Raw genomic sequence first — 23,995 nt, 5'->3', positions numbered from 1 at the left:
AAAAAAAAAAAAAGCCAAGAGAGTGAAGCAAGTATCTACAATTTAGAAATGGTCATTAATAACCTTCTCAGAGAACATTCAGGCTCAGGCTAGGGGATTGAAATGTTAGTGCCCAATCATGAACATCAGAGTTGAGCTTTTGTGTTTTCCTTCAAATTTTCTAGCAGTGTTTGGTGCCTCATGCTTTGTGAATGGAGTATAGCTATAAGGTAGCTGGGTATACCCTTTCCACAGCAAGATATAAAACAGGATAATCTGAAGGTATCTTCCCTTCTGGCACAATTAACCCTTAGACCATAGCCTATCAGTATATCTACAGTAGGACACCTGGATTTCTAACATATTTATTACAGAAGGACTTTGGTCATCTTGCTAGGGTTCTAAAAACCATACTACTTAAGTCTCTGGTCTACTAACCTTTCCATCAAGATGTCAGTCTGAAAGTGAGAAGGTAAAAATAAAAGAATATAAATGTAGGATTCCAATCCATAAGGGTATAAAGGGCATCCTGAGAGGCCATATAAATGAACAACATGATCAAACCAAGGTTTTACAGCCTTGAAGGCATTGAGACCATCTGCAAGAGCATCACAGGGAACAAACTGACCAAAATGAGAATAAAAATGAGATTACAAGATAGGGAAAGGCTTGGAATCAAGTCCTGAGAAAGTATTTTCAGGTCAACAGGGAAGGACCTGATAGTGGCTGCTGTCACAGCCCTTGACCCATATGAAAGTTTAACGGAGCACCAGACAGGTTTTCAAATATGGGGTTGGAAAGCCGAGAGCAATGAAACATGTTCTCCGTGGTGCCTTTTAATGACCCCAGTACCGTGCTCCAAAGCCTTGATATGGTGGATGGTGCCAAGTCCTAGCACCCTGCAAAGGCATCTTAGGTCCTTCCAGGATGTAAGAGCAATGCAAGTGCAGCTGGAAGTTGCTCTGCCTCATGGTTCTTGTTGGAGATTCCTCAGCCATAGCTCAGCAAATATGCCCTGTGGCATAGCTGGTTGGATCTGCTAAAAAAGAAAAAGAGACAGTGCCCTCTGTTACACAGACACTGTGCCTGGCCAGAAGGGGTACTGGTGGTAGATTGAATAGTCAGAGTGGAGGAAGCCACCTCCTTCTCTGCTCTTCTCTGTAAGTTAAACTATAGAATTAAGTCACATAAAAAATGCTATGTGCTAAACTGATCGAGTTGTAGTTCAATGCACCAGGTGTTACACATCTGCCTGCTGGAGTCTTTAGTCTTTATGACTATGTGTTTTTGTTAGGCTTTTTGTTTTTGGCATTGCAGCTCTTGCAGAAGTGGCTATGGATCTGTGAGAATAGAATATGAGCCTCCTGTCATTGGTACAAGATTCCTAAGACCTCTGAGATAGAGGAGTAGTCACCTAAGAGGATCAAGGGGAAAATGCAGAACCCAGATAATGTGATAACTAAGGTGGTAGTTTATGGTCTACATGGGAATGTTAACAATTTAAAGATGGACCTTCAGTCACAAGGGAATTTCCCAGACCTCCATGAGCTCTAGAGTACCTAAAACTTAGTTGTGTCTGGAAAATAAACCATATTTTCCTTAGAGCATATGAAAAACTAGAAGAGTCAAAGAAATAATTGACAAAAAAAAAAAAAAAAGAAAAACCAAAAAACCCAGGCCCAATTATTTCTCTTCCAGGATGGCCCAGAATGAAGCATTCTCCAGGTTCTAGTAAAACTTCAGCTTGGACTTTGAACTGTGTTCAAACCCAGTCAAGCAAAATATGTGGAAAATGAAATAAGATAGGTTTTTAGTGGTGTCGCAAATTTCTCAGATAATTCAAAATGGGTGGGCTTGGAGTCAAGGAGATGGATGGTGAAGTGGGCACTCTCAATGTCAATCATTTATGCTAATGTTCACAATAGCCAAATGGGCTTCTAAAAAGGTTCCAGAAAAAGTTCTCATGGAGTATGAGTAAAACAGGATAGAACTGGCCAGAAATAGTTAAGACCTAGAGTCAAACTCTGAAAGTCAGAAGAGGCAGCCATATAAGATCTAAGCAGGTAAGTGTGGTTAAAGCACGAGGGAACAAGCAGCCAAGCAGGGTGTGGTACAAGGAGGTTGGGAAGGAGGAGTAGGTCTGGTAAGGTGAAAGGATTATATAATGGAAGCTGGACCTGCTGGGTGTGGATGGTAATGCTTTAGACTCATAAGTGTGAATTCAGATGAGTTTTGGGGTGCACACTTGGGTTTTTCCTAGCAGAATCACTTATTTAAGATCTAGCCTAGTATAGCATACTAATCTTGTCTTATTTTTATTTTTATTTTTTCATGAGACGAGCACTATGAACATAAGGTCTGATGTCAGTGCAGTGGGCACTGGTCTTGGAAATGGGGCAGAGGCTGGGGACGAAAGAGAAGGGTTATGAGTCAACAGTAGACAAAGACTGAAATAAGCATGTACAATCAGCTTATCTCATTAGACTGAGCAGAATCAGCAGGGGTCTGGAGAGAGATCCAGTCCCCAAAATGGAAAATCAACCTTTTTCTAGAGTCTAGGAAGTGACAATGTGATTTCATAAGATGACCACAGAACACTTAACTAAAGGGTATGATGCCATATGTATCACAGAAATGCTTGAGTACCTAATATTTATAATTCCTGAGCACATCCTTATAGCATTTCTCCTTTATTAAAACAAACAAGACCAGAACTTCCAGTCATACGTGATCTTCCATGAATCAAGACAAGAACTTCCAGTCATACGTGATCTTCCATGAATCAAGAGCAATCAGTCTTTGCTCCTAAATAGATTCATTTGGGAAACCAATTCTCTTACTGCATTCTTCTGCATGGCATTAATGGCAGCAGACATCACTGATACAACTAAAAACAGTTGTGCCTGTTCACTTTTGAGATAAATAATGTTAAAATCTGAAGAGGTCTCAGAAATAGTCTCAGAAGTTCAGAAAGATTAAGTCACTGATCCAAGTTCTTTAGGCAAATCCGGGCAGAGCTAGGGGTCTCCTGGATTTTCTTATTTCCAGAGTAAGGTCCTTTCTACTTACTGTCCTGTAAGGGTAAGATTTTTTGCTTAGCCTTAATAAGTAAATTCAAACCTGACTTTGAATACAGGGAAAGAGAAGATAACTGTAAAAAGTTATCATTGCTGTAGAAACCATAGACTATATAGTGACACCTTAGGCCAATAAAGATTAGTATACCATACTAGGCAAGAGAGGTCATCATTAATAAACTGAACAAGGGAGGAAAAGAGACATACTTTACTGCGCCTCCAAGAGGGAAAATAACAAATCAACAATTTAGCCTTGGTTGGGAGTACAGGTAACAAAGGTCAGAGGGTGCGAGTCAATGGACAAAAAAGATAAGCCAAGAAGAAACTGGGAAGAAGCCACAAAACTGAGTTCCACTGACATTTCAATTCAATTCCATTAGGATCTGATCTATTCTAGATCAGGACCTAGCTTCAGTAGATAGTAACCAAGTGGAACTAACATTCTACTGTCCTCAGACCACAACCTACCCATCTGTTCTGGAAAAGAACTGTAGGCTTTCCCAACCACAACCTACTCTAGGTAGTATCTTTGCCATTGCCCCAATGTAAGATTGTCTGACATTTTCCTCTAACAAATATTTTAAAAGGCAGTTTTCACCAAAGGCTGTTTTTCTAAAAGAGAACACTGATCAATATATCATATTCTGAAATCTTTGTAAACATTTTACAAAGTATTTCTTCTTTCCTTTCATTGCTATCCATTCCTACACTCATACCAAATTTCTCTATCTATGATCTTGGGCAGGGCATCTTTTTCTTTTTTTTTGAGACAGAGCCTCAAGCTGTCCCCCCCGAGTAGAGTGCTGTGTCATCACAGCTCACAGCAACCTCCAACTCCTGGGCTCAAGCGAGTCTCCTGCCTCAGCCTCCCAAGTAGCTGAGACCACAGGCACCCGCCATAATGCCCGGCTATTTTTTGGTTGCAGCTGTCATTGTTTGGCAGGCCCAGGCTGGATTTGAACCTGCCACCTTAGGTGTATGTGGCCGGCGCCTTAGCCACTTGAGCCACAGGTGCTGAGCCCTCAAATTTTTTAAACGGGGCCAGTTTCCTGTCCCTCAGAGCGTTGGAGGGCCGGGCTGCAGGCCCTGGGATGAGTTGGCTGCTAAGTAGGACAGGCAGCAGTGGCAAAAACACCCGGTGGGCTGGATGTGGCCCGCGGGCTGTAGTTTGAGGACACTTGATCTTGGGTCAACAGAGCAATGTTTAGGACAAATAGGGTAGGAGGAAATAATGTACCTTCTGTCAGCCAGAGACCTTAAAGAAAAATAAACCATATCATCTAAGAGATGATCCCCAGTGCCTCCTTTTGGTCCTTTTTCTTGAAGGTGCTGAATTAAATCAACATCTAGTTTCTCTTGTGGGCATGGCTGGGAGCTGGGGGCAGCATTATTTCACTTCAGGGTGGAGAATAAAGAGGAGGGGTTCTCATGGTAGGCCCACTCTTAAGTTTCTATATTTCATTTTTCCTTCTAATCCTCTTTAATTGCTATTTTATAATTTCTACCTCAGTACCTTTTTATTTTCTTAATAGCTGGGAAACTCATTTATGTTAAAATATTCAGAAGCAACAATAGAAGAAAGTTCTAAACGTTTCTATACTTTGGGGGATAGTGTGAGTTTTCTCTGAGATCAACTTCTCATTTTTCCAAAACCAAAAGTATAATATAAACACATGTCAAAAATACTTACATGTCTATCAAAAATTCTATCTACATAAAAGAGTTCAATTTTTAAAGTCCAACATTAAAGCTTAATGATAGGATAGACTCTAACAGCCACTCATTACATTCTTTTAACACATAAATGAAACCATTATAACATATATAATATATACAATATACATATAATGTAACATATAATGTAATAATTCAAATAACAGAATTAGAAACTTCTTTCCATTTCCTTCTGTTTGCCATCAAGGGACATGAATGATGCACTGCCCCAGAAACTGTGTGACACAAGGTCCTTTTCAAGCCCTCATTCTTCTATGTACACAGCCATTTAGCTCACAGTCTTTATTACCCTATAGGTTAGCTGGTTAAATTTTCAAGTTCTGACCTACAAAATTTACTCAATAGATACAAGTATAACACCTACAACATGCCAGGTACTACTTTTATGCAGCTTACATTCTAGTGACAAATTTTGCACCTTGACAACTATTAAAGCTCCAAGGATTTCAAAAGTTGCCTTAAGTTTAAATCCATTCCATAAGAAAGCTGTTTACAGAATAAAATGCTAAAATTGTACCTCTATGACATCATTGGTTCTGCATACTTCCTCTTTAGAATGATAGCTTACAACATAATTACATTTATAGTGCTCACAGAAAAACATTTAAAATTGATGCAGAAGGAACAAAGATAATGCAGATCCCTCATTGGGTGGGTCAAAACTTTTGAAATAATCATTTTAGTATTTTAGGTCTGGAAGAAGGCGAGAAAGCTTTCAAATAAACTTTATAAGAGATGGACTTTTCCAGATTCACTCAAAATAGATTATTTCAATTACAGTCATATCTTAATCATACCTGGGTATGTCATTCATGGCAGACTAGCTTACAATGTGGAAAGAATTTTTTATATACACATGAGGCTCTGCAATTACTACATAGCAATTTAGTGTCTCATCTCCCTAACTCCTTTACATTTTAAGCACTCACAAAATACACACCTGTCTTCTGCTTCATTCCAGGGCACACAGGAGGTACATAATTAATGTCACATGATGAATGGACAAATGCATCAAACCATCTTATACCCACTTAATGTCAAAAACTATGTGAGAGAAATGACATGTTTTCCAAGTTTCTGGCTTTGCAACCAGTTAACACAAACTATTATGACATTTTCTCAATTCATAATATTTTCTTTTTCACCCATTTCAAACTAATCATATGCTCTTTTATGATTTTCTTAATCACTCTATGTCATGTTTTGGCTCTAATAACGGTATTTAACTTAGCATGAGTAAAGTAACACAATGGTTAGGTGCATAGGCTTTGGAGTTAGAGGAACTGGGATAAAATGTAGACTCTCCCATTTATTAGCTGGATGGCCTTGGTCAAACTGCTCATTTCCTAATATGCAAAAGCTATCTCACAAGGTAGTATGAGGTTCAAGGGATAATGTGCTAACTCTTAGCATAGAGTGCAGCACATAGTGAGTGCTCAACCAAGTGCTAGTAGTTAACAGGTTATCTACATCAATTATATAATTTTTACATGTTTCTGTACTATCTCACATGTGTCTTAGATTTAGCAAAAGCTTACTATACTATATTCAATTAAGTAAACCAGATCCTTATTTTTCTCTTGAGCATTGTGAAAAATCTTATTCAGGCAATTCTGCTAACCAATGCACAGAATCCAGTAATATTTATCATAATCAAAAGTCACAGTTTTTATCTAATTTGTCTAGGGGCTATCACATGCCAACATCACTCAAACAAGGGTATCAGTACATCAAAAAGTATTCAATGACAGTGTCTTACTGTCAATATTTGATAATGCCTTCCTTTGGAAAGGCAACTGGCTCCTCCCTCTTCTGGTCAGGGCTCTATTTCCTTCTGTAGTCCAGTCCTTAGGGGTATATGGAAGGGACAGTTTTTCACTAAACTGATTTCTGATAACTTCTATTTAGCTGTGCTATATTAGCAGAGGGTGGACAAACTTCTTCTGTAAGAGCCAGGCAATAAGTATTTTAGTTCTCATGGGCCATGAAGAGTCTTTGGAACTGCTCAACTTGTCGTGGTAGGGTAAAACAGCCAAAGGCAACACATCAACAATACATGGCTGTATTCCAATAAAATTTTATGGAGACAAATTTGAATTTAGTTTCCTTTTCACATGCCGGGCAGGAAACACTATTCATCTTTTGATTTTTCCCCAACCATTTAAGAATGCAAAAACCATTCTTATCTTGAGAATTATCATGTAGGTAAAAGGTATACCCATAAGATGCAGTTTGCCAACCCCTGTGCCGACATTTTAATCATAGGCGGAGTATAGCAACGATCCCTGATTCTTTGTCAAAAACTCAATTTTTTCAAGTTCTACTACTCTACAAATATTTACTCCAAACATTTCATTCATTTCTAGATGGAAATTCAACTAAGCCACTAATTTTAGCTTGACAGATCTAATAAAGTAAATATTTTAGCTCATTTCTTGGTTTAAAGACATCTGTATCTTTTACTTAGATTACAAACAACTAATTAAAACAACCAACCTTTACTTTATATTTTAAGAACAAGAACTGCATTTCAATGGTTTAAGCAATTACATACCACAATAGCATAACACTCAATTTTATAATTATCTCCATTTAATGAAACTCTGAAACAAAAATTTGTTACTTTAATTAATAAATACCTCTATTATGTGAATAGCATTATCACTCCCAGGTTTGCTTCTTTCAGTATGCTGATGGCCAAGGGTCTCAATACTGTGGGCAAGTGGCAAAACCTGGTTCTGTCGTGGTTATCCTTTAAAAATTACTTACCATCATGAATGAATGTTGCACGATTCATTTAAAATTCTTTGGTAGATTAGCTTTAAGAAGATAACTAACAATTTAACCACAGTTCAAGTCAAGGAATTATGAATCCTGAATAAATTTCCCAGAAACTGTGCTATTCAGTAGCACAGCCAAGTCCTGAAGAGTGCTACTTCTGTGATGGAAAACCCTTCAAAACGTTCAGGGTGTTTTATTTCAATATGCAGGCTAAGGATTAGAAATAACTTTCTGCATCTGCCTGATTTCATAGTAGAGACAAATACAGAAATCTGATGCTGTGCCTTTTAAATGACCATTTAGAATTACTAAACCTTGCAAAATATTTAAATATAAATTCCTGTTATATTTATACTGTCACCCAGAAGATCAACTAATAGTAAAATCAAGCTACCACAAATGGCAAAAATGTTCACAGTGAATGCTTAGCAAACTTTTGGGATAGCAGGAAGATTAACATTTTAAAAAGTGACTTAGATTTAGAAATATACTTTAAAATCTTATAGCATTGATTGGAAAACATTAAAAATGTACATTTATTCAGAATGTGAACATATGTATTTGGGATATGGTTTCACATGAATGAGGACCCTTTGGAGAAATGACATTCATGACAGCCATGGACACTAATTCTTAGGTAATCAGATAGAATTTTCTCCAGACATCCATTATCTATGATTTTAACCAATTATATTGATTTGTATTATATATTCTATTTAATGCCAAGAAAAACAAATGAAATTATATTTGGTGCTTTGGAGGGCATGCTATGATTCTAAGAAGTTTTTAAAAATCAGTATTTTAAATATATTAAAATTATGAGTCCAGAAGACACCTTGTAACTATTAATACTCTACAGAAAGAACCTATGTTTCTAAAATATAAGCATTCTTTTATTGGATTAAATAACTAACAGTTTTGGAAATTTATAGCATAAAATCACTTTCTTCATTGCAAATCTTTCTTGTTTATGCTTTCAATATTGGTTACCTTCTCTAATACACTTAAAAAATATACATTTTTCACAAGTATAAGAGGGACTTTAACAAATGCAATTAGCGTAACCTAATTTTTTGCGCCCTCAATGAATTCCAAACAATAAAAAAAATTTTAACAATATACATTTTTAATCTTCCAATGAGTCATGTACAATATTCTAATAAATGCTTCTATTTATTGATTACCTATTATGTGGCAGACACTCCGCCATTTTAAACACGCTATATCTCATCTTTACAATGACCTTATAGTTATAAATTCTTGATCTTTGTTTTCCTTTTATTTTATTTTGCCTTACTTCTCAAAAAAAAAAAAAAAAAGGTTCAGTTTAAAAAGAAAATACATCCTACCCTTGGCTACCTTCTTCACGTACATCATGTGAAATCATCGTGATTAGATGACTATTTTACTTTTAAGGAATAAAAACTTAAAATTTCATGTTTTCAATTCTTGAAAAAGTAAAATAAAAAGTGATTAGAAAGCATTAAAAATGACTAAAAAATTAAGCTGAATTCCAAATTGATTCAAAGATAGCTCCATAGATAATTATGTCCCTTTTTTTTTTTTAAGGCAGAGTCTCCTTCTACTCTTCGTAGAGTGCGGTGCCCACAGCAACCTCAAACTCTTGGGCTTAAGTGACCCTCTTGCCTCAGCCTCCTGAGTATCTGGGACTACAGGCACCTGCCATGACACCCAGCTAGTTTTCCAATTTTTAGTAGAGACGGGGTCTTACTTTTGCTCAGGCTGATCTCATCTGAACTCAAGCAATCCACCCACCTTGGCTTCCTAGTGTTAGGATTACAGGTGTGAGCCACGCCTCTATGTCCATTTTTATTGGTTCCAAATAATTCCTTGAGTCCTAAGCAAGTTCTTACCGCTCATTCATTCCTTCTTTTCTTCAACTTACTGAGGTTCTAAGGCTATGTTTTGTTGCTCCTTACCTTCCCTTCCTGATTGCCTTCCTCTCCTCCCCCAGTTAACAATGTTTACATAAAGTAGTTCAGTCTATGCACAATTGAATTAAAATACTGACATTAAACATCAGATATTCATTAATTAATATTTTATATAGTTGTACATTTTATAGAACAGGTTGATTTTTGATTATTTCTATAATTTAATCATACTTTTACCCCTAGAAAACTTGGTCCAAAATTCACATTTATGAAAGCTAATTTTTTTTATCATATATTTCACAAGAAAAAAAAAAACCCTATATTCTAACTAAGAAATGGTCAACATTATTTGAAATGAAGCAGGTACCATACTAGAAAACATGTTTTGATTTGTATCCAAGTGAGTAGAAGACATACTCTCAGGATTGCCTGCCTATTGAAAAATGGGAATTTCCTGCATTTTCTCTTGTTAAGTATAATAGTGAAATCCCTTGACTATATGACCAGATACATATGTACCAACATTTTAAATTTCCTCTTATTAAATACAGAATTGCTAGTGAGGTCAGGGAAGTTCCTAATGCAGAGGACCATATATAATTCAATAAGTACTTAATAATTCAAGTTTGCAATATGGCTGATCCATTCATTTGATCTTTCCTTTTTCATTCATTCTACAAATATTTATTAAGTGTCAACTACGCACAGACAGTGGTACAGATGCTGGGAATTCAGTAAGGAACAAAACATAAAAAAATTCCTGCCCTCATGGAGCTTACATTCTAGTTCCTCAAATGGGATCTCCAGGTAAAATGTAAGTGTATTAAAACTTCAGAGAAAAGCTTTCTGAAAAGTTCCCTAATCAGCTGCCCCACAGAAACAAAGGCTACAATAAGTACTTTACTCAATATTTGTAATATGTTTATTTTTGTCAAAAATAAAACCAACATCCTGGTTTATTAATTTCCTTGGGTTTTAATTTATACTTTACTACCTCTAATTTTCCTCAATTTACACTAACATTTCTATATAAATTCTACCAGTTCCTTGAAGAGAATAAAAGAGACAATCCTTTTTCAACTTCCAACCTAATGGATAATCAATAGGTGTCAATCAAATAATGGTCCTCGCAATAGCAATTCTTTATAAAAGAATCAGCTTCAAAATTACTGGATTGTTGCCACTGCTGCCTATGACTTCAATATTGACTGGGAATGCCAGTATTTAAAATAGTATGTTGTTTTTGCTTGGTATCCTAACTTGTTTCCTTTTTACTGTCCCCATTAATTGGACTTCTGCTTCCTAGTCAGCATTAGTATGTAATAAAGGCTATCATTAGAAACTAGACTTTCCAACCAGGCATGGTGGCTCTCCCCGTAACCCCAGTACTTTGGGAGGCTGAGGTGGGAAGATTGCTAGAGGCCAGGAGTTTGAGACCAGCCTGGACAACACAGTGAGACCCCACCCCTTGCTAAAAACAACTCCCCAACCAAAAAAATAATAATAATAACCACCCCCCCAAAAAAAAACCCAACTAAGAAACTATACTTTCCAGTCTGCAGAGGTGAGAGCTAATTTTTACTTGGCACTGCTGCCAGTGCAATTACTGCTCATGTGCTCTAGACCCCTCTTCCATAGTTTTCAATTCCCGTCTATGTCCTTAACTCTCCCTAACCAAATCTATTCAGAGTCAGAGTCAATTATCACAGATAATTTGAATTCTCCTACGTTTCCCAACGCCAGGCATAACTGTTGCCAAGCTCAGTGAACCTCCATCTTTCTTTGGGCTTCTTCTCCTGCTTCATGTCACAACCAATGGTAAGGTTTTTCACTGTCACCTGCAAAATTCCTTCCACCAGTACCACCCTCCTTCACCCTAGCTGACAGGATACCACGAGAAAGAAGGAAAATTTCAAGTATGTCACAGAGTAATAAAGGATGCAAAGCTAGGAATTAGAATATCAACTTTACTCCACAGAGAAGGACCCAGAAAGATCCAGACATATTAAAGGAAATGTCACATTTTGTATGATTGCTGTAATTTCATTTCTATATTCAACAAATATTTGAGTGTTTAGTAGGTTCCAGGACTGTTACACAGCTTCTTTTAATAGGAATACAGCAACACTGCTCCAAAGCAGAGGTGGCAAATCTCTGACCTACATCATATTCAGTCTTCGGTTTTATTTTGTCTGGCCCAAAAAGGTGGCCATGAAAAACCCAGCAGGCTTTTAGAAGCCTTTAGAAAGGGTAAGACAGAGACATAACTCTATGAAGAGAGAGGGCCAATGTCCTCCTTTAACTGCTCTCATTGTCTATACTTCTTTGCTCTTGTTTTCTTATCTTTATTCTGCCTCCTTTCCTAACCAGCTGGGATAGGGCACTGGAGTACATATTATTTATAGTATTTACTGGATCATATTCCTGCTTTTGATTTAAATGGCAGACCAACTGAACATTTCATGTTTTTCTCCTATAAGAAATAAAAAACCTTTTTGTGTTTTTTATTGGGAGGGGGCAGGTAAGAGTGGAGGAGAATAGGTCTACAGCCCTTGAAAACGTTCAGAGATTTCTACTCATTAATTCAGTTAACTAAAATTCCATCTTCACAAACAAATATGGCATTAAGAAAACAATAATAAACACTGTACTTTTAAGAATCTACACAAAAAAGGGAATACAATCAAAGTTCATGGCATAAGTGCAAAAGAGAAGTATTTCATGAAGTAAATTAAAATCTATCCAAATAATTATTTCAACAAAAAATAGAATAGAAATAAATGCATTCAGAAGAGTTATCATTTGTCATTTTTATACACTGAAAATAAGTATTTTCCACTCCTAAGATCAGTCTTCAAGCAGATTTTATCACAAAATTACTTTATATTTTACATTTTACAATTTTTCTCTTCAATAGTTACTATGAACTATAAATTATTTAAACACTTAAGTTCCCAAAATTGAAATATCTTCCTAAAAATGCTATATAATCCCCATTACATAAGAATGTCACAGTATCTTTTCTTTACCACACAAAAAAACTATTAAATAATAATAACTTATTCTTTATTTATATCATCTTTCTACAGAAATGATCAGGAGTTAGCCTTACCAGGAAATTATACACATTATGAACACAAGTTTTAATAGACTACTGATTAGACTGTTGCAAGTATTTCTAGAACACGATATCACAAATTAATTCCAGAACAATAGTTTATTAACAAAAAAGTACAAAGAAGTACAAATGGACAACCTATTTTTTCCCATTATGGTCTATCTATCTCCCTTTCAGTTTAAGACATGGCCTTTTGGAGCTATTAAGAATGGGTAAAATACTTCTGTTTCCAATGGGCCCTACTAACCACCCCAAACCAAACAATTTATGTATTTAAGTTATATAGTCCATGCCAATTTTTTAAAAAATGTTTTATCTGTATGAGCTGCCATAAAAGCCTATTCCTTTGCAATACACCATATACCTAAGCTGAACCAAATATATTAGCATCAACATCCATAAATCATGTTTACATGTAAGGAATTATCATATCACTAGTATGTTTGCCCTAAAGTAATAGTTTACAAGTGAAAGCTTAGGGTGTCAAAATAATATTCATAGGCATTTACTAAAAACACTTCAGGTCAAACATCTTATTAACGTGAACTAGACTGAGGTACATGGATAACATTCAGCTTATTGTGCTTTCTGCACCAATTTTAAATTAAAGCTGCTCATACATCTAATCTTTTGCAACTACACTTTAATTTCTTAAAGTATAACTTATTTTCAATTTATTTCAACAAATTTAAGGTTGTTTTATGCTTCTCTTTCTGCAGGCCTGAAGTACTTCTCTTAATCATGGTAAACTCTAATACTTTGTGATTTCTATCACAGTGTTCCTCAAAATACCAAAACAGATGTGGAGATTTAGTAGATTGTGATGTTCAGTTAATAATGCCCAATTTACTCTTTCTGCTATGGCTTCTCAGCACAGAATGTGTGGTTTTGCTCACTGATGGTCCTAAAAGCCTTGTATAGAATTTATTATGTTATATTTGTTTCTGAGTGATAAGCTTCAGGCTTTTGATTTGTGGAGGGAGCCAAGTCAGAGGTTACCACTGTAATTTTTTACTCCTCACCTAGAACTATTCTCATAAAGAACATGAGTTCAGTGTTAACTAGGCTTTAGTAACACAAGGGTGCTATACCAGTGATATACTTTTTGGGAACTGGAGAATTCAGATGACCACTCACTAAACATAAAATCATCATTCCACAAAGCTTTTATTCACATTAAACTTGCACAGTAGCAAAAAAAAAAAAATCAAAACATAAAACTAAGCCACATATCAAAGAACAATATACAATAAAGATTTGAATTTCTCAATGGCATTGGTAGGTATTTCCATAAATAACATTTACAATTCTAACGTTAGGTCTTTTCAAGGTGTCTGAAGCTTCACAGTGCTAAAATTTGTATCAGAACACATGCAAAAATGTGCAACATAATTGTTCATATTAAAGACACAAAAAAAGCACACCAGTTATTTGTCATTCCAGCACGGTCATGCCACTCTATGTTCTAAAAACAAACAAACAACCCCACAAATCTGGGTCCCATTCATTCTTCAATTATGCCTTTAGTCACTCTGCTTTATTATATTCAAACAGTCACTGTTAGTGCTCTTCACCACGACTTTCAGGTTGATGTCACTCCCTGCCTGCTGGCTGTCAGGACTGGGGGACGCCCCTCTCCCAGACTCACCTTCTTCCGGATGTCTTCATCATTTGCTCCAAGAGAGGCATAGAGCTTGAATGCAGCCTGCCGGAGTTCATGAGCATGTTTTAAGTCATGATCAAGCTATATGAGGGAAAAAAAGATATTTTCCAATTCAGTCCATAAATTAAATTTTCAATACAATTGAGTAAAGTTGAAGAAAAAAATCATTAACTGTAACATATTAGTGAATTTCCCACTCATCCACTGAATTGCCCAGTTATTTTTGGGTTCTGTTCATGTATGACCAAGACTTTGCTATATTTGTGTCATCAAGATCTGAAATGTATACAGCCTCTTTCAGCTTTTCTTTTCTTTTTTTTCTTTTTTAGAGACAGAGTCTCACTGTGTTGCCCTTGGCAGAGGGCTGTAGTGTCATAGCGCACAGCAACTTCCACTTTCTGGGCTCAGGCGATTCTCTTGCCTCAGCCTCCAGAGTAGCTGGGACTACAGGTGCCCGCCACAACGCCTGGCTACTTTTTGTTGCAGTTTGGCCAGGGCCGGGTTTGAACCCACCACCTCCGGCATATGGGGCAGGTGCCCTATTCCTTGAGCCACAGGTGCTGCCCTCTCTTTCAGCTTTTCTAAAAGTGAACACTACAACATTTGACATTGATTTATGAAAAACTATTGGAATCTTTTAACCCCTAAAAATTCGGTGTTCCCAGAGTCGCCTAGTAACACTGATGCTTTGAAATGCAGTCCTCCCAAGAATGCAGGCCTAAGGCCTTCCTGGCTCCAGACTACAGCTGGTAATTTCAGTGCTACTACAACAGTGTCTTCCGGAGGTTTTTAAATATGAAGAGTAGTGCTGGCCTAATGTCAACATTTAAAAAGCTTTAAGAAAACGGACACTTTTGTGAAAACTTTTTTTTTTTTAGAGATAGAGTCTCACTTTATCTCCCTTGGTAGAGTACTGTGCTGTCATAGCTCACAGCAACCTCCAACTCTTGAGCTTAGGCGATTCTCTTGCCTCAGCCTTCCGAGTAGCTGGGATTTAGGCGCCCACCACAACGGCTGGCTATTTTTTTGTTGCAGTTTGCGGAGGGCTGGGTTTGAACCTACCACCCTCAGTATATAGGGCCAGCACCCTGCCCACTGAGCCACAGGCCTGCCATGTGAAAACGCTTAATAAGCAACATACCACAGTAACCATTACTATCTATTATAGTTATCTTAGATTTGTGTTCAGAATGTGGTTTTTTGAAAAGAAAATTATTAAAATAGTATTTTGGTATAAAGCAATAAACACATATAACTGGCTAAGTTATCAGCAAGTCTGATTTATCATCAAACTACCATAAAATTAAAATAGAAGCATATTCTCAGGATACCTTTAATGGCAATGAACTAATAACTATACAAGGCATATCAATAACACAAATAATTTTATAACTAACAGCCATAACTTAATCATCCAAATGAGTACCACTTTTTGCAAGGGAGTCACCTTAGAAAGGTTCACTCTTATCCAATGATATAGGTACTGTTTGTAACATTCTGAGACCTTCTTTCGAAACTTCCCTAAGAGCTAACTGGCATATTAGCTAGAAACCCCTGAAAGTGGCATCACTTTATCAACTATGAGAATTTTAAGTTAATTATCACTGAGTATGGTACGTGAAGAAATCTAGCTGGGTAATATCATTTAGGGAACAAATAACTTCACAAAAACAAATAGAAACATAGTAAAAAATAAATACTCATTTAGGGTGGCTTCGTTCCCTGCCTGGGAGCTGTCAGGACTGGGAGTAAAGAATAGTCCCAAAAATGCTCTGATCAAAGCAGGCACTTATGGATAATGGAAGGACTGTCTCAACATACAATACTCATTTTGATAAGTTCTAAAGTAACCACTTTTAAAAAGTCTACATGTTAGGCTATAATCGGGTTATAGCTTTCACATGAAAGCTATAAATTAGTTTCATAGTAGAGCTAAGTACATTGGATACCCAAGAATATGGGAAAAGGGAAAGGAAGGGGAAGGGGGGGAGGTTGGGTGGAGGGAGGGTCATTGGTGGGACCACACATACGGTACATCTTACAAGGGTACATGTAAAACTTACTAAACGTAGAATATAAATGTCTTAACACAATAACTAAGAAAATGCCATGAAGGCTATGTTAACCAGTTTGATAAAAATATTTCAAATTGTATATAAACCAGCACATTGTACCCCCACCAAAAAAAGTCTACATGTTTTAGTCATAACATAACATACTAAAAAACTGACTTGGACTAATATACCAGGAAAATCACACATTTATTAACGCATAAAGATTTTTCTCTATGGGTCTAGTGTCTACACTTTTGTGGTTAGAAACCTTTGGATAATCCATCATCAAAATTAAAGATGATAAAACCAATTATTGCTCAAGTTTGGCCATTAGGAGACCATTTAAAAAATTTTTATTATTATAATTTTCTCTGATGGAAATCAAATAGAAAAACTCTAACAAAAGAGATAATCTTCTATATACCAATTAAACAATTTATACATGCACAAACTAGAAGTTCTTAAATAATGTTTTCTTACTCTCATGCCCATCAAAGCATTTTATATGCCTTGCTGAGGTTGTCAACTCAGGGTATTCATGAGGCCATAGTTTGGGCTTCCTCATATATCTTTCAATTGGTGAGTCACTTAAGTAAGTTTGAGCAAATGGCCAGAGGGAAAACAGAAGGCAACCCATAACCTTTGCTGTGAAAAATAACATTACTGAAGAAGAGCAGACATATAACTTAATACATAGAGGATAGTGTAAATACTAATGCAAGTATCAATGAAGGTTACTTTAGGCCCTTCCAAAGACAAAGAGAAGAAATACCCTTAATAGTTTGTTTTATTTTCAACATCAAATGCCAAATGAATGGTTGCTTGCCAAACGAGGTCTTTTGGAACTCAGAAGCATAGGGGAGAGGTCGAGAGAACAGTTACCATTGGGACCACTGGCATAAAAAATACAGTCATGATCATAAAACAGTATTGGCTACTAAATAAGAGGCAATGCTCTCTTAAACTTTCTCTTATAGAGTACTTAATGAATGAATTTTGTAAACAGGCTGAGAACAAGACAAAAAAAATATCTATCAATTCTAAGGAACTTATATTTTCAGAAAAAGTGAGCACAATTTGGCCCCCGATGGACTCAAACTAGAGGTTAAATGGTGCTTTAGCTGCCACTAGCAGGCCTAAAATGCAGCATGAAAAAAAGAAAGGGAAGATGGAAAAAAGAAAACAAAAAATAAAGACTGTAAAACGAGGCAACTTAGTCACCTGCTACAAAAGATTACCCGTGACATAAAGAATACAGAAACAGAAATGATTTTGTAACCCTGAATCAAATTAGATGATGTGGATATGTCAATACTCAACTTAAAAGATCCCACTGTTTGGAGGGGGTTTAGTTGGGAGTTACGGATGCAATTTTCTTCTTTATTGCCCATCTGCTTGGTAAAAAATTTCTCACAATAAACATTAAACAAATCAGATACAAAAACATTCATCTAAGCAACATCATTTATGCTAATAAAAATATAGAGATCCTTTATTTAAAAGGGCTTTGAGCTGTAATTATCAGTTGGTTCAAAGTTGTAAGCAGTAAGAAAAACTTTTTTAAAGTGCCTGTCTTGACTTGCTATAAAAGAAAAAAGAACATACCCTTTTAATATCAGTGATGGCACTCACTGAGCTGGGATACTTGAAATAATCAGCAAGCATGGCAATGAGGTGATCAGTTATGCTAGCGATTCTCTGCAGCTCAACATCTGGTTCAATCAGATAGGCAAGTGTCTCAGCTCCTTCAACTCTCTCCTCTAGTAATCGCTCCTTACTGCACATTCGAACCAAACAAGGCAACGTCTGAAAGGTAGTGAGATTAATTATTTGCTTTTTGGTAAAGGCAAAAACTTGATGAAGAGCATACAGTGACAATGAACTCAATGGTTTTTTGTTGTTTTTTTTTTGAGACAGAGTCTTAGTATGTCGCCCTCGGTAGAGTGCCATGATGTCACAGCTCACAGCAACCTCAAACTCTTGGGCTTAAGCTATTCTCTTGCTTTAGCCTCCCAAGCAGCTGGAACTACAGGCGCCTGCCACAATGCCTGGTTATTTTTTTATTTGTTTGTTTGGTTGCAGTTGTCATTGTTGTTTGGCTGGCCCAGCCCAGGCCTCGGTGTATGTGGCTGGTGCCCTACTCACTGAGCTACGGATGCTGAGCCCAACTCAATGGTTTTTATTGGGAATCATGTTTGTGATCAAATATTTCCTTTACTGACTTTCAGGGAATAAAAAGGGTTTTTTTTTTCTTAAATGCAAAAACAAACAAAATTCAGTGTAATTATTTCTACTGGCACATTAAACTCTAATTACACATAATGTATAATAATATAAACTGGAATTAGGCTTTTGTGATCAGTAAGATGAAGTTTAATTGTACAACTTTATAAAAGACATTTATGAATTCCTAACAAATCATGTCTGTTGGCTCTGTCTCATCTATGTCGTTTTTTACCTAAAAGAGATCCAGCAGCTTAATTAGCAATGATTTTGCTTTAGAAAAAGTAGGCTCTCTTTTCCTTAGTGAGTAATATATTTGGGATGACTTTTATTTTTTGATTTGGGAATTGATATATCTAAAGTTGCCAAAACAAAATACCATTACTCAGATTCCACCAGTTCTCCTATAATGTGAGCAAAATGCATTAATTTTCCCAAAAACTTGCTGGAATGAGTGTAGTATCAATTTTACTTCTGAAGTCCTTCAAAAACCTTGGCACTGGTCTAGATGATTTATCTACATTAGGTTCTCAATAAAAATATCCCATGTATTTACTATTTCTAAGACTAATGAATCCACTTATAGGAAGTCTTCCTCAAATACCACAATCAGCTGTGCTTTGCTCTTTTCTACATTCCTTTTATAGCTTTACCACAATGTAGCACTTTATTGTTCACTATTGATTTTCTATTAAGCTAATTCACCTTTACAACTCAACTCTAACCTTCCAAGCAGAAAGTCCTATTTTTTTCTTCCTAATATTACTACTTACTAATATTCATTGATGCCATAACTTCTTAGATTACTGAATTTAATGCTCACAACAACTTCGGGATGAAGATAATACTAACCTATTTTACCAATGAGGAAGAAAAGGAAGGTTAGACAAGTAAAAACCAAAAACCATTTATATAGAAATTCTTAGCACTCTATGCAGAGTTTTTACTGGGGAGAAGGAGGTGGTCCTCCAATATCTCATCAAAGACTACAGTAAAGTTTAATCTTCTTAATGTTCTTTTATCTTTGAGTTTACCTTCTGAACAATGATAAGTGAGAGATTTCATATTCATAAAATAACATATGATCAATTTATTTATATTTATTTTATTCCTTACATCTAATAAGGCATTTTAATGTACTTAATATATTGTGTCCTCCCAATAACCTTATGGAATAGATGAACAGGAATTATTGCCTCTATTTTCATTATCAAGAGTCTGAGGCAACTAAGGAATGAAGGATGTTAAGCCAGTCAGTGGTGGGAATGCCAAAACCAGAATCCAAGTCTCAGGACTTTTAGGGTTGGTCTCTTCTCCAGGTTTTTCTAAGTTCAGGTTGCAATTGACATATCACAATGACGATGATTGTTTTCATGTCATGTCATTATTCCTTTTGATTATTGGCTATGAGAGTGCTATAAGGTCTTGATCTGTAGCCAGGAGATGTGGTGGGCACCTATAGTTTCAGCTACTTAGGCAAGAGACTCGCTTAAGCCCAAGAGTTTGAGGTTGCTGTGAGCTGTGATGGCACAACACTCTATATAGAATGACAGCAAATTTAATAAAAACCAAAGAATAAAATATATTTTCCATTTCATCTGAATTTTACACTCTTTTATAATTTCCACATCCTCCTAATTACCATAAAATATAAGAGCTATGATAAGGAAAGAATCACCTTTTTTAAAACACATCTAATATCAATTTTTACAAATTTATGGCATCCATTCAAAAGAAAGCCTGATGTTTTAAAATTATTCTATGCCAAGTGCATATACCATAGTGATAAACATGTAAAATAAAATGGAAATACCAATATTTACATTCAACACTTCTATGACTGGATAATATTCATGCTTTTAAGAAAATTAGTTAGCTTACCTTTAGTACAATACAGTTATCATCTGTCCGAATTGCTCCAGCTCTACACATGTAAGTTAAACTGGAATAAGATGGCAGAAAGTAAGTTCCTGCTTGAAGTTTAAAGAAAAATTACTTGCCTTTAAGATTTGAGGAAAAATACCAAAACCCAAATCCAAGTACTATCATTTGTCTTGAGAGAAGATTTTAGACATTCCTTTCTCACAGGAGCAATCAATTTAATAGTCAAAGAAAACTAAATGAAATACATTTATATATAGAGAGAGATAAACAGATAGTAAGCCGATACTAAAAAAAGAAAAACCAACATAACAAAATAGTTTTAAAATAAATAATGAGTAGATACATTTTGAAGCTAGGTACAAGAGATTAGGCCAGTTATTTTTGTATACTTTATGTTTAAAATTTTCCATACTAAAAAGAGGAGAAAGTTAAAAATAAAATACAAGGTGAATAAAGTATATCAGTTTAAATAAAACTAAGTTGATATATTCTCCCTCCAAAAGGAGAAGTATCACAGAAGAGGCATTTATTTAATTTATAACACAGCTATTTATTAGAAATTATTCCTAGCTGAATAGCAGTGGCTTTGAAGGATTAGTTATTAATTCAATTTTAATGAAAAATATTTAAAATAATTTACCTTCATAATTATATCTGGGTTTGAATAAGAATAAGTTTAATTTGTACCCCTAAGGCAGGCATGGAACATTAAGCACTTCAGAAATTTAAATTAAGGAATTTCCTTTTTGATCAGATTCCTTTGGTAAGATGGTAAAATACCACCTGTTTGGGATCCCCAGAAAGCTATAAACAAATCAGTAAAATTCTTTTACATATATGACAGAGGGTGGAAATCTTTGTAGCTGTTCTTATTTTGAAGCTTGTTACCACACTTTTTCTGAAACCATTTGCACGGGAACATTACCTTACTAACAAAATGGCAAATGCTTAGTTTTTAAGACAAAAAAGTAAACAAACAAACAAAATACAAATAAACAAAAACCAAACAACTCATGATGCATGAATAATTCACTGAAATTTCTAATTCTCAAAGTACTGGAGAGCCACAGCATCTTAAATACTAAAAGTAAACAATTCACTTAACAAAAAACCCTACACAATACTCAACATATCTGTTAATGTGTTGATAATTACAGATTTAACATGCACTGAATGCTTATACAGGCCAGAAATGCTAAGAAAAACTTTAGGTAACTATCTTTTAAACTATCATATCTCCATGAGGACTGTGTTTTGTTTTTTTCCTAGAAAAATGAGGAAGCCACATTCTCTGAACAGCCCTTGGTTACTGCCTTCAACTAATTCTTGATCCAATTTTTATACTTTTATATTCTGTTGGCTTAATACCAAGCAATGATATAGTGTTGGTTAAATCTGATCTAATGCTGTATTATTTCAACTAAAATACACAAGGAGAGCGAAGGATGTTATAATTTTCTGTAGTCTTATATGTTATAGGAGAGTTCCTGTTTTGCAGACTACTAGTAATAAACTAAGTATAAAGAACCCACATCCATTTAAGAAAATGTGAGACAGCCTAAAAACCTACAAACCTCAAAATCTCAAAACAATATGGGGATTGGAAGCAAATTAGGCTGTCCAAAAATACTCTAAGATACTGACAAAACATTGTCTTTCTTCCCACATTGTCTTGACTTTTACCATTTTGCTGATGTGAGCTGCATCTCAATAGGCTTATCCCTCTGTAACATCTTCACAAAAATCTGTGGTAACAATTCTCCATCAACCAAAACTAGAAATAAAACAAACAACAATGATTAAGGGAATTCTTTAAATCTACAAAGTTCATAAATTAAATTGTGTAGGTGCCACTGAAAGTTCCAGCCTACCATTTACCAGCGTCATTGATACCTGGGGATTTTCAAAAGCTAAAACTGAGAAGCATTTCAGTGCTTGCATTCGAACCTGTAAAAATAAGGAACAAACAAGGCATTTACTTTTGTAAATATGAATTCTAATATCTCAAAATCTAAACTCCTCTTCTGAAAAAAATAACTATGTAAATCTGCTTAAAATATTAAAAGGATTTAAATTACAGCCATATGTCTTAAGAATAAAGTTAAAATTAATCATAAAAGTTAAAATTAATTTTGAATTAGTAGAAAAGTAACAGGAAGAAGCAGCAATTAAATTGAACTAGACAGAATTGAATTTAAAAGAATACCGTATAATCACAATATTGGTAAGAGAAAGGAACTTTATAACAATGAGTTACCAAGTGCCTTTCAAGTGGGATGTCTCTTCTTCTCTAACTACAAACCAGAGAACTGGAGAAAGGGATGTCATTAAAAAAGGTCAGAGGACTTTTGTAGATGTACATGGGATAGAGATGAGGGGCAAGGAGAACAGAAGGAGGGGAAACAATGTTAAAATAAAAATGTAAGGACTAAGTAACTTTTCTTAAAAACACCTATGAACTATACTATTATTCCTTAAAACTACGTTACTGGTCTGGGTTAATAGCAAGCACCCAATCTTTGAATGCATACAGTATGTTTTACAATTTGTGGAGCTCGTATGAGAGCTGTTCATTTTTCATTATTTCTGTTCAGTTTTCATCAACATAATCCTCGGTTCTATAATAACTCTTAGCCTGAGTCTATACATGTTTTTACATTAAATGTGAAGTTGGCACTCATATGATAGGTAGCTGGGGTATGAAAAAGCCCTGTCCCTAACCTGGGTAACACTGAGCAGCACTAGCATGAACCTACAGGAGGAACCCAGAATATGTTAATGACACTCTATGGAGTGAACCTTGGCAAAAGAGTATTATTACCAGGCACTTTTCCTCTTTCACACAGTGAAGGCTTTTATATTTGTTATAGCAGATAAGGAAGTCTGGTGCAGAACAGATAAACAGAAGAAGAGCAGGGAAATTAATGATGCTAGAGGAGATGAAGTAAAGGGATAACAAATAGCCACCCTGCCAACTGTTTCTTCACATGCCAAGTGCTATTTCTGGCCTCTGCATGGCAAAGTAGCTCTCGGTATATATTGCCTTCCCCTGCCTCTGGCTAGTTTGAAGCTGGCTCCACTCCCCATTCCTATTCTTGTGAGCTCTTCACCAAGCCAAACTTTAGATGTCTGAGATGAGGAAAACACATATATTAGCAGAGTGAAGCTGAAATGAAGCTAAAGACCCAAAGAGCAGATTGGGGTCAGTCCACGTGGACAGAAGACAAAAATGACTGCTTCCCTACTCTGCAGAAATCACCTACACATCCAGCTCCAATGACACAATAAGGATAATGTTCCAGTATTTGCTATAACTTGGTAGTAGAGTTTGGTAGACAGACAAAAATGAAGGGCCAAAGTTTTAACTTAATGCTTGATAACATATTATGAAGCTGCTTACCTATATATAAAAGACAGTGAAGAAACTTTAATTAATGAGCCTGAAAACTCCTGACTTCTTAACTCAAAATACAAAACAGAACACACTTTAAAGGTTGATGTATATATGGGTAATAAGCTGTAAGTCTGAGTCATTGTGGCTAAATAAAGGTCTCAAATATGAAATCCAAAGTCCTCCCTGATATAGC

General features: G+C 35.7%; 1 protein-coding gene across 2 annotated transcripts in view; it reads right to left on the bottom strand.

Moving 5' to 3' along the window:
• The window catches only part of ARMC8 (armadillo repeat containing 8), a 103,654-nt gene that overhangs the window by 36,061 nt on the left and 43,598 nt on the right, over window positions 1-23,995 (bottom strand). For both annotated transcript variants that reach the window (XM_023513021.1, XM_012804987.2), the window contains exons 8-12: window positions 22,280-22,355; window positions 22,092-22,182; window positions 20,406-20,466; window positions 17,907-18,107; window positions 14,233-14,328 (exon numbers count right to left, since the gene is read on the bottom strand). In XM_023513021.1, the coding sequence (XP_023368789.1) occupies window positions 14,233-14,328; window positions 17,907-18,107; window positions 20,406-20,466; window positions 22,092-22,182; window positions 22,280-22,355 (525 nt within the window). The remainder of the gene's footprint in view (window positions 1-14,232; window positions 14,329-17,906; window positions 18,108-20,405; window positions 20,467-22,091; window positions 22,183-22,279; window positions 22,356-23,995) is intronic.

The sequence above is a fragment of the Otolemur garnettii genome, unplaced genomic scaffold (genome assembly GCF_000181295.1).
Source record: "Otolemur garnettii isolate 467f Iridium unplaced genomic scaffold, OtoGar3 scaffold00032, whole genome shotgun sequence".
Lineage (NCBI taxonomy): Eukaryota > Metazoa > Chordata > Mammalia > Primates > Galagidae > Otolemur > Otolemur garnettii.
Note: the sequence above shows the minus strand (reverse complement) of the source record. Positions and strands in the feature narration are given on the sequence as shown.